The 12,237-nt window shown below is 41.1% G+C and overlaps 1 protein-coding gene across 2 annotated transcripts in view; it reads right to left on the bottom strand.

Moving 5' to 3' along the window:
• Positions 1–11,365, bottom strand: part of LOC106610532 (protogenin B) — a 46,941-nt gene extending 35,576 nt beyond the window's left edge. For both annotated transcript variants that reach the window (XM_014209918.2, XM_014209919.2), the window contains exons 1-4: positions 11,115–11,365; positions 9,090–9,253; positions 573–695; positions 341–454 (exon numbers count right to left, since the gene is read on the bottom strand). In XM_014209918.2, the coding sequence (XP_014065393.2) occupies positions 341–454; positions 573–695; positions 9,090–9,106 (254 nt within the window). In that variant the 5' untranslated portion in view covers positions 9,107–9,253; positions 11,115–11,365. The remainder of the gene's footprint in view (positions 1–340; positions 455–572; positions 696–9,089; positions 9,254–11,114) is intronic.
• Between the last annotated feature and the right edge of the window lie 872 nt (positions 11,366–12,237).

The raw sequence follows: 12,237 nt of genomic DNA, 5'->3' as shown, positions 1-12,237 counted from the left end.
TTTCGTGACAAATTGCACAAAGTCATTGCAAATTGCAATGCAAAATGTCATTATTGCCGAAGCAGAATCAAACATTTTGCCCTGAAACTATGACAAAAACAAACTGTTAAATCCTGGGGGGACTGTCATATCAAGGCAAGTGGGGACCTCGTGTGGCAGACACACAATGAACAAAACTCTTTTCTACAGACTTGAATAGGATAATAACAATATAATTGGTTACTCTTCTATATTCTACTGCATATAACCAATTATAGCCTCCTACAAGCGACAACAGTAAATAGATTCCTTAGTGACAGCAAATTGGATAAAATGCCATAAATAAAATGTGTGATCTTACTCCTCTTTTTGCGTTAAGTCGCCCTCCTTAAATTCAGGCGGGTTAGCCATTGATTTGTCACTCTTCATCGATATATAACTGGGGGCTGGTGACACTGGTCTCTGCAGATGGACCCTTCAAGAAACAAAAGACCGTCCCACAATTTAATTGAACATACAATAAACATGTACATCACATGATACAAGTATATGTCACACAGCTATACTACTCTGCATAGACTGTACTGGTTTACCTTTCATCCATGATTTGGTCTCCATCACCACTTGGGTCTCTGCTTGAAGTCACTGACTGGTCACTCTGGTCACTCATAGACATATGACTAGCTGTACGTAGCTGGAGATGCTTCAAATTGTTCCTGTGAACATAAAACAAATTAACTGTGATGTTGCTTGTCTGATCGTTTTTTCTTGATTAATTAGAAGCACCTTAGTTCTCCGTCACTCTCCAGTGTTCTAGTGGACTCACAGCTGGGTTTGGAAAAGTCTGTTTTATGCACATGGACACTGAACAGAGAAGACTTTTACTGCAGCTTTAGCGTTTGAGAACCTTCTGATCGTGAACCAGGGGTTGGAACGGTTCAGGGAACCGAACCGAAAACCGTAAAGGAACAAAAACATTTTTGAGGAACGTAAACAAAACCGGGGACGAAAGTGGCTTCTACTGTTCCGGAACAGAACCATTATTTTATGGGAACCTATTAATAACGTTCTTTTAAATTTTGGGGGGAAATGGCATCAAAGCACCTATGAAAAGCACTTACTTACGCTGTCACACAGAAACCTCTCCTTCCAGTGTCTGCCTGCCAGCTAGTTTTCTAGGCTAGTTAAGGATACTATAGTAATCACATTTCACATTGGATTTAATAAGAAGGTAAGACTTATTTTGAATTCTGGTGCCGCTGCACACACAAAATGTTAGCTATCTCTGGTCCAGGGCGTTGAGCTAGCCTCAGCGTTCAGCCAACTCTTGGACATTCAAAGTTCCTCCATATTAGCAGCTCCTCCGTAGCTAGGTACAGTGCCTTTAAAAATAATTCACACCCCTTTACTTTTTATGCATTGTGTTGTGTTACAGCCTGAATTTAAAATGTCAAAGTGGAATTTGTTTGACATTTTTACAAATGTATTAATAATGAAAAGCTGAAAGGTCTTGAGTCAATAAGTTTTCAACCCCTTTGTTTTGGCAAGCCTAAATAAGTTTAGGAGTACACATTTCAAATAAAATAAAATAAAATTGTATTAGTCACATGCGCTGAATACAACAGTGAAATGCTTACTTATGAGCCCCTAACCAACAGTGCAGTTTCAAAAAATACAGATAAGAATAAGAGTATAAAGTAACAAGTAATTAAAGAACAGCAGTAAAAAAATAACAATATATACAGGGGGGTGCCGGTACAGAGTCAATGTGCGGGGGCACCGGTTATTTGAGGTAGTATGTACATGTAGGTAGAGTTTATTAAAGTGACTATGCATAGATGACAACAGAGAGTGGCAGTGGTGTGGTGAGTGGAGGGGGGCAATGCAAACAGTCTGGGTAGCCATTTGACTAGATGTTCAAGAGTCTTATGGCTTGGGGGTAGAAGCTGTTTAGAAGCCTCTTGGACCTAGACTTGGCGCTCCGGTACCGCTTGCCGTGTCATAGCAGAGAGAACAGTCTATGACTAGGGTGGCTGGAGTCTTTGACAATTTTTAGGGCCTTCCTCTGACTCCGCCTAGTATAGAGGTCCTGGATGGCAGGAAGCTTGGCCCTAGTGATGTACTGGGCCGTTCGCACTACCCTCTGTAGTGCCTTGTGGTCGGAGGCCGAGCAGTTGCCATATCAGGCAGTGATGCAACCAGTCAAGATGTTCTCGATGGTGCAGCTGTAGAACCTTTTGAGGATCTGAGGACCCATGCCAAATCTTTTCAGTCTCCTGAGAAGGTATAGATTTTGTCGTGCCCGCTTCACGACTGTCTTGGTGTGCTTGGACCATGTTAGTTTGTTGGTGATGTGGACACCAAGGAACTTAAAGCCCTCAACCTGCTCCACTGCAGCCCCGTCGATGAGAATGGGGGTATGCTCGGTCCTCTTTTTCCTGTAGTCCACAATCATCTCCTTTGTCTTGATCACGTTGACGGAGAGGTTGTTGTCCTGACACCACACGGCCAGGTCTCCGACCTCCTCACTATAGGCTGTCTCGTTGTTGTCGGTGATCAGGCCTACCACTGTTGTGTAATCGGCAAATTGAATGATGGTGTTGGAGTCGTGCCTGGCCGTGCAGTCATGAGTGAACAGGGAGTACAGGAGGGGCCTGAGCACGCACACCTGAGGGGCCCCTGTGTTGAGGATCAGAGTGGCGGATGTGTTGTTACCTACCCTTACCACCTGGGGGCGGCCCGTCAGGAAGTCCAGGATCCAGTTGCCGAGGGAGATGTTTAGTCCCAGGGTCCTTAGCTTATTGATGAGCTTTGAGGGCACTATGGTGTTGAACGCTGAGCTGTAGTCAATGAATAGCATTCTCACATAGGTGTTCCTTTTGTCCAGGTGGGAAAGGGCAGTGTGGAGTGCAATAGAGACTGCATCATCTGTGGATCTGTTGGGGCAGTATGCAAATTGGAGTGGGTCTAGGGTTTCTGGGATAATGGTGTTGATGTGAGCCATGACCAGCCTTTCAAAGCACTCCATGGCTACAGACGTGAGTGGTTACCTTAGTGTTCTTGGGTACAGGGATTATGGTGGTCTGCTTAAAACATGTTGCTATTACAGACTCAGTCAGGGACAGGTTGAAAATGTCAGTGAAGAAACTTGCTAGTTGGTCAGCGCATGCTCGCAGTACACGTCCTGGTAATCCATCTGGCCCCGCGGCCTTGTGAATGTTGACCTGTCTAAAGGTCTTACTCACATCGGCTGCGGAGAGCGTGATCACACAGTCTTCCGTTACAGCTGGTGCGCTCATGCATGTTTGTGTTATTTGCATCGAAGCGAGCATAGAAGTAGTTTAGCTCGTCTGGTACGCTCGTGTCACTGGGCAGCTCTCGGCTGTGCTTCTCTTTGTAGTCTGTAATTGTTTGCAGGCCTTGCCACATCCGTCGAGTGTCAGAGCCGGTGTAGTACGACTCGATCTTAGTCCTGTATTGACGCTTTGCCGGTTTGATGGTTCGTCGGAGGGCATAGCGGGATTTCTTATAAGCTTCCGGGTTAGAGTCCCACACCTTGAAAGTGGCAGCTCTAGCCTTTAGCTCAGTGCGGATGCTGCCTGTAATCCATGGCTTCTGGTTGGGGTATGTACGTATGGTCACTGTGGGGACGACGTCGTCGATGCACTTATTGATGAAGCCAATGACTGATGTGGCGTACTCCTCAATGCAATTGGAGGAATCCCAGAACATATTCCATTCTGTGCCAGCAAAACAGTCCTGTAGGTTAGCATCTGCTGACCACTTTTTTATTGATCTAGTCACTGGTGCATCCTGCTTTAATTTTTGCTTGTAAGCAGGAATCAAGAGGATGGAATTATAGTCAGATTTGCCAAATGCAGGGCGAGGGAGAGCTTTGTATGCATCTCTGTGTGTGGAGTATTGGTGGTCCAGAGTTCTTTTCACTCTGGTTGCACATTTAACATGCTGATAGAAATTTGGTTAAACTGATTTATGTTTCCCTGCATTAAAGTCCCCGGCTAATAGGAGCGCCGCCAATGGGTGAGCGTTTTTTCTTGTTTGCTTTTGGTGGAATACAGATCATTCAATGCTATCTTAGTGCCAGCCTCTGACTGTGGTGGTATGTAAACAGCTACAAAGAATATAGATGAAAACTCTCTCGGTATGTAGTGTGGCCTGCAGGTTATCGTGAGAAACTCTACCTAAGGCAAGCAATACCTCACGGCAGCGTAGCCTAGTGGTTAGAGTGTTGGACTAGTAGCCGAAAGGTTGCAAGATCAAATCCCCGAGCTGACAAGGTACAAATCTGTCGTTCTGCCCCTGAACAAGGCAGTTAACCCCCTGTTCCTAGGCTGTCATTGAAAATAGAATTTGTTCTTAACTGACTTGCCTGGTAAAATAAACAAATATTGTGCACCAGCTGTTGTTTACAAAAATACATAGATCGCCGCTGCTGTTCTATCCTGCTGGTACATCGTATAGCCAGCCAGCTGTATGTTGATATTGTCGTTGTTCAGCCATGACTCCGTGAAGCATAAGATGTTACAGTTTTTAATGTCCCGTTGGTAGTTTAATCTTCCCAATAACTCGTCCATTTTATTGTCCAACGATTGCATGTTAGCAGAATTGCAGAATTGAGCGGAGTGGGGGTTTATTCGATCGCCTCCGACTTCTCAGAAGGCAGCCCGCCCTCCAGCCTCTCTTCCTCCGCCTCCTCTTCACGCAGATCACTGGGGTTGGGGCCTGTTCCAGAGGGAGCCGTTAATCCTCCACTTCGGGCTCGTCAGAGTCGTGAAAGAAGGAAAAGGATTCTGCTAGTCCGTGGTGAGTAATCGCAGTCCTGATGTCTAGAAGTTATTTTCGGTCACAAGAGACCGTAGCGGCAACATTATGTACAAAAATAGTTACAAAAATAAGTTACAAACAACGCATATAAACGAACAAAAAAAACAATCGGTTGGGGGCACGTAAAACATCTCCTTTCTGCTCCGGCACCAACTTACTTATCTTATTTGCTTAACAAGACACATAATAAGTTACATGGACACACTGTGTGCAATAATAGTGTTTAACATCATTTTTTTATGACTACCTCATCTCTGTACCCTACACATACAATTATCTGTAAGGTCCCTCATTCGAGCAGTGAATTTCAAACAAAGATTCAACCACAAAGAACAGTGATGTTTTCCAGTGCCTCGCAAAGACGGATACCTATTGGTAGATGGGTAAAAACAAAAAAGCAAACATTGAATATCCCTTTGAGCATGGTGAAGTTATGAATTACACTTTGGATGGTGTATCAATCACCCAGTCACTACAAAGATACAAGTATCTTTCCTAACTCTGTTGCCAGAGAGGAAGGACACCGCTCAGGGATTTCACCATGAGGCCAATGGTGAGTTTAAAACAGTTACAGAGTTCAATGTCTGTGATAGAAACCTGAGGATGCATCAACATTGTAGTTACTCCGCAATACTAACATTATTGACAGAGTGAAAAGAAGAGAGCCTGTACAAAATAAAAAATATTCCAAAACATGCATTCTGCTTGCAACAAGGCACTGAAGTAATACCGCCAAAAGAAAATTAACAAAGAAATGTTTGGGGCATAAATATGCCACTCTCCATATTTTCAAGCGTAGTGGTGGCTGCCTAATGCTATGGGTATGCTTGCAATCGTTAAATACTGGGGAGTTTTTCAGGATAAAAAAGAAACCGAATGGAGCTAAGAACAGGCAAAATCCTAGAGGAAAACCTGGTTCAATCTGCTTTTCACCAGACACTGGGAGATTAATTCACCTTTCAGCAGGCCAATAACTTAAAACACATGGCCAAATCTACACTGGAGTTGCTTACGATGAAGACAGTGAATGTTCCTGAGTTACAGTTTTGAATTAAATCTATGGCAAGGCCTGAAAATGGTTGTCTAGCAATGATCAACAATCTATTTGACAGAGCTTAAAGAATTTTGAAAAGAAAAATTGGAAATGTTGCACAATCCAGGTGTGGAAAGCTCTAGAGACTTACAAAGAAAGACTCACAGCTGTAATCGGTGCCAAAGGTGCTTCTACAAAGTATTTACTTAGGGGTGTCAATACATATGTACAGTGCATTCAGAAAGTATTCAGACCCCTTTACTTTTTCCACGTTTTGTTACGATACAGCCTTACTCTAAAACGTATTTTAAAAAATGTGGCCTATCAATCAATCTACATAATGACAAAGTGAAAACAGATTTTTATTTTTATTACAAATAAAAAACAGATATCTTATTCACATAAATATTCAAACACTTTGCTATGAGACTCGAAATTGAGCTCAGGTACATCCTGTTTCCATCGGTCATCTGTGAGATGTTTCTACAACTTGATTGGAGTCCACCTGAGGTAAATTCAATTGATTGGACATGATTTGGAAAGGCACACAGCTGTCTATATAAGGTCCTACAGTTGACAGTGCATGTCAGCGCAAAAACCAAACTATGAGGTTGAAGGAACTGTCCGTAGAGCTCCGAGACAGGACTGTGTTGAGGCACAGATCTGGGGAAGGGTCAGAAAAAATGTCTGCAGCATTGCAGGTCGCCAAGAACACATTGGCCTCCATCATTCTTAAATGGAAGAAGTTTGGTACCACCAAGACTCTTCCTAGAGCTGGCCACCCTGCCAAACTGAGCAATCGGGGGAGAAGGGCCTTTGTCAGGGACGTGACCAAGAACCTGATGGTCACTCTGACAGAGCACCAGAGTTCCTCTGTGGAGATGGGAGAGAAGGACAACCATCTCTGCAGCACTCCACCAATCAGGCCTTTATGGTAGAGTGGCCAGACGGAAGCCACTTCTCAGTAAAGGGCACATGACAACCCACTTGGAGTTTGCCAAAAGGCACCTAAAGGCCTCTTAGACCATGAGAAACAAGATTCTATGGTCTGATGAAACCAAGATTGAACTCTTTAGCCGGAATGCCAAGCGTCACGTCTGGAGGAAACCTGGCACCATCCCTACGGTGAAGCATGGTGGTGGCAGCATCATGCTGTGGGGATGTTTTTCAGCGGCAGGGACTGGGAAACTAGTCAGGATCGAGGGAAAGATGAACAGAGCAAAGTACAGAGAGATCCTTGATGAAAGCCTGCTCCAGAGCACTCAGAACCTCAGACTGGGCAGAAGTTTCACCTTCCAACAGGACAATGACCCTAAGCACACAGTCAAGACAAGGCAGGAGTGGCTTCGGGACAAGTCTCTGAATGTCCTTGAGTGGCCCAGCCAGAGCCCGGACTTGAACTCAATCAAACATCTCTGGAGAGACCTGAAAATAGCTGTGCTGTGAAACTCCCCAAAATACAGGTGTGCCAAGCTTGTAGCGTCATACCCAAGAATACTTGAGGCTGTAATTGCTGCCAAAGGGACTTCAACAAAGTACTGAGTAAAGGGTCTGAATACTTATGTAAATGTGATATTTCCATTTTTTTATTTGTAATAAATTAGAAAAAATGTCTAAAAACCTGTTGTATTGTTTGTAGGTTGATGAGGGGGAAAAACTATTTAATCAATTTTAGAATAAGGCTGTAACATAACAACATGTGGAAAAGTCAAGAGGTCTGAATACTTTCCAAATGCACCGTAAATGAGTTATTTATGCATTTAATTTTTAATGCATTTGCAAAAAAAATCTAAAAAACATGTTTTCACTTTGTCATTATGGGTATTGTGTGCAGATGCGTAAGAACTAAAATAAATGTCATATATTTTGAATTCAGGCTGGAACAACAAAATGGGCTATAAGTCAAAGAGTATGAATACTTTCTTTTTTTCTCTCTCAGCACTGATTGGTGGAGTAATATAATGAGCTAAATGTAAAAACTATGTCGACTTCACAAGTTAACAAAGGAACAGAAGGAACAATATAAATCACTATTTCTTTCTCAGTCAGACCTGTTTAGAACTTTATTATAGTGGTCGGAACAGCAGAACGGAACAAATTGTGGTTCTGTTCAGAAAGGAACGATTGGAAAATAATTTTTGTTCCAACACCTGTGGTGAACACAAATAGAGTATTAGTTTGATTGAAAAGAAAGACTGCAGTGCATACTGCAGGGGTTAAGTTAGGGGAAACTGAGTTCCACCATTATCTGACTGGAAACAGCATTCAGTTGAAATTGAATTTTCATTTTCCAGATGCATTTTGCAATTTAATCTATTACTATACCTTGTAATGTCAGTAAATACTATAATAATCACTTATCCTGATAATTAATTGTTGGAATTGGCTAAACTTTGAACATTGAGATGGCAAATAAATGATAGAGAAGAAGCCTTGAACAGGAAGAGTGAAAGAGACTGGGTTGTGGGTCAGAAGTTAATGGTTTTCTGTGGGAAGACAGATAGCTTTGGAATGTGTTGGGTGGATAGGAGGAGAGCAACAGCTGACATAGAGGAGACAGATGGACATCTGTGGACTAGGGGAAGAAGGGGTTGAGGTCAGGAGGTGAGGTCAGTTCCCCTTAAGGGAGTAATCAGGGTTTAGTATCTGGTTACCTTCTTCCTGTTGAACAATAAGATGTAAGGATTGGAAAGAGAAGGAGGAGTGTCCTAAAGTGGGATGTATATAACTGTGATGGTGAGAAATGTTTTGCTGTCTGAATACAGATGTACAGAACCTTTGGGAAGAATTAAACTTGGTTAAGCTTCTCTAGTGTCCGTGAGTAATTTACTCTGAAAAATACAGTTATTCTAATAATTAATATTAATAAACAGTTATCCTGATAATTACTATAATACACAGTTATCCTGATAATTACTATAATACACAATAATCCTGAAAATTAATATTAATAAACAGTTATCCTGAAAATTAATATTAATAAACAGTTATCCTGATAATTACTATAATAAACAGTTATCCTGATCATTACTATAATAAACAGTTATCCTGATCATTACTATAATACACAGTTATCCTGATAATTACTATAATACACAGTTATCCTGATAATTACTATAATACACAGTTATCCTGAGCATTACAAAAATACACAGTTATCCTGATAACTACATCATTAGAAGTGCAACGTCCTCCAATGGACGGACACACACACACACATACACACGTCTACCTCATATCAGGGTCCATGGTCTCATCAAGATCCTTGTTTGGTGACTCAACTTTACGTCTTTTTTTAGGGATGGCTTCACCCTCAGCCCCTGATGATAACTCATTATAACTCTCAGAGAGGAGACCTCAGAATCCTGAAGAGGACTGGTCTGGTCCCATATCAATCTGTAAATAAGAAGAGTAGACACCATTATATTAAAACGTTTAAATACAAAAGCAGAGTAGGCCTACTGTTGGTCTGCTGTGCTGGGGATTTAAATGAACATTATAATGACATTCTGTAAAGCATTTGGTACTGAATACAATTGTGAAAAGCACTAAATGCTGAATGTTTTCTTTTGTATTATTATTATTATAATTATAAAAAATAAAATAAAAAGATTTAGCCCAGCAATGTAGCATAATTATAGTGTTTATGTAATTATGTTATTTAGTTGTCTTTTTCATGTCAGTCCTCTTTTAGGAAATTGTATAATGCCAAGGCTGGACACCAAACTGCCCCAACCTGGTCATGGCTAGACAGAACACAGTTGATGTCAAATTTACGTCAAAAGGAAAATGTTGCATTTTAGGTAACCCTAACGCTTTCCTTAACCTTTACCTAATTTTCCCAACCTACTATGTTAATGATACTAACCTGTGGAGTAATTTCTCCTATCCTGCTAGGAAAAGTCAATCCTGGTCAATTCTGACATAACCTGTATCCCTTCTAGCCAAAACGCCTCAACCTGCCCCAACCAGAGAATGATAGAGGCCTCTAGTGGCCAAAAGGCTGCATTAGCATGGGCAGCGGCATTAACAGCTTCCACCATTTTTATGTAGTCAACTGGGTGGGACTTCAACAGGAGGGATCAGCCAGTCCTGAAGTAGAAAATGTACTACTTTAAAAAGGAGATAGTGTAAACGGCTCCTGAGTGGCGCAGTGCAAAGTGTCACTACAGTCCCTGGTTCAAATCCAGGCTGTATCACATGCGGGAGTGATTGGGTGTCCCATATGTTTGAATGTTAAATGACGAGACAGAGGCATTGATGCGAGTAACCAGTCTTGTTCAGTATATTGCAAAACATCCGGGTATTTCAAGCACACCGGTAAAACACTGGAGTTGCAGTAATTAACATTTACCAACAGATGGCATCACTGTGCCATCTTACACCCATAACACCATAGGGCCCACAATTGGCCCACCGTCGTCCAGGTTTGGCTGGGGTAGGCCATCATTGTCAATAAGAATTTGTTCTTAAATGACTTGCCTAGTTAAATAAAATAAAAATGCTGCTGCTATCTCTATGGCTCAAAACCAAAGTGGCTGCATTTTTAGGAATCCATTTTGTCAATGTTGGCTGGGAGTCATAGGCCGTATCCGAAATCCATATTGCCTACTACTTTCTAAAACGACATAATGTGTACTACTAATCGTATTATATACTATTTGGAAACGTACTGTTTACTAACAATGTATGCAGTAAGCAACAAATATAAACATACTCCCTCAAAAGTGTGCAACGAAGTATAGCCGAAATGAGTATAACATCCTGGCATTTAAAGCATACTGGATTTTCCAAATTTCACATATAAAACGTTACATTTTCGCATAGCTAAAATGCCTAATATTAAGAACGCAAATATGGGTATTCTGACACACACCTGTAAAAATGTAACTAAATTAGGCCTATGACCGCCTATCAAATTTTGGAAGCAATACACTGTATGTACACAATACAATACACACGATTGTCTATTGTTTCTTTCTACATGAGCATGTCTTATTTTAGGTTAAATAAATAAATATCTTAAATCTCAGCGTCAGGTAGCTGTGTAAAAGAGAACACTTTTCGTGGTCTTCCTAGTGCGCACTCCGTTATTATGCTAGTGGGCCTAGTGGGGTGCTAAATTTTTTTACTTGCCGATTATTAGAAATAAGTTGAAAACTCGGCCTTTTATTATCAGCAAATTTCGTTGAGTTGAATAAGAATCGACTCCCAAAGAATCTTACACCTGACTTTCATAATAAAAATATGAACCTACCATTTTTGCTGCTGTCTTGCAAGTTGAAAAACATGGGATGAAGCCATAGAAAGAGAGAAAAGTTGTCGAATTTACTTTCAGTTTCTAACAGGAAAGAACTTAGACAAACAACTCCCACATTTAAAAAAAAAACAGGTCTACGTTTTCTAAGAGGCAGAATATGTAGATCTAATACTGAAATATTTGTGATGTCAAATATTGATAGGGTCAAATTAATTAAAAACATCCGGAAATAACACGGCACATCTGATACATCTTGGCATTGGCATATGCCGCAAACTCTATAAAGAAAATATTTATTGTCCATTAAAATGATTTGATAATGTGTGAATATGTCTTCAGATCATGCTTATTAAATGCAGTGAAGATACAAACAAGCATAGATCAGAAAACATTATACAGTATTTAATTTGTATCATATTTTTGTCATTCCTGTGATAGTTGTAATCACTCCTTTGTTCCTCTAGGTGGAGACAGAGGACTTTATAGAGCTGATGGGTCCTGATACCTTAGCAAAGATTGGAAATTAAAGGAGTGAATGGACGCTTTCAGAGGTACAGAGACCATAGCCACGGGAAAAGGTTTGGGGGTGGTGGTGTGGGTGCTGCGATTGGGGGGGGGGTTACAGCAATAGACACAAATAAACTGAACACAAAAGGGCATTTAGTTATTTAAGAACAGTAATTTGTCATAAATTAATATTAATTTGTTGAGGTTGGTTTATACTTTTCTAATGTGTGTAAACCATTAGAATGTGTCCACAGATAGTTCTTAGACGAACTGTAAATCAACCAACCAACCAGCAACCCAGAAACCAACCAGCCAGTCAAAACAATGACAAATGGTAATGTTACAGACTCTCGTTGTACACAGCATTCCCCTTGTTTACTACTTCCCTCTCTCAGCCTCTTGAAACATCTCATTGTTGCAGTGGCTTGTTGTACTGCACTGTAACAGGAACAGGCAATGCAGAGACACTAGTCAAAGTTAGAATATACTGATATACACAGTGTACAAAACCTTAGGAATACCTTCCTAATATTGATTTGCAGCCCCCTTTTGCCCTCAGAAAAGCATCAATTTGTTGGGGTATGGACAAGGTGTTGAAAGCGTTACACAGGGA

The sequence above is a fragment of the Salmo salar genome, chromosome ssa04, assembly GCF_905237065.1.
Source record: "Salmo salar chromosome ssa04, Ssal_v3.1, whole genome shotgun sequence".
Lineage (NCBI taxonomy): Eukaryota > Metazoa > Chordata > Actinopteri > Salmoniformes > Salmonidae > Salmo > Salmo salar.
Note: the sequence above shows the minus strand (reverse complement) of the source record. Positions and strands in the feature narration are given on the sequence as shown.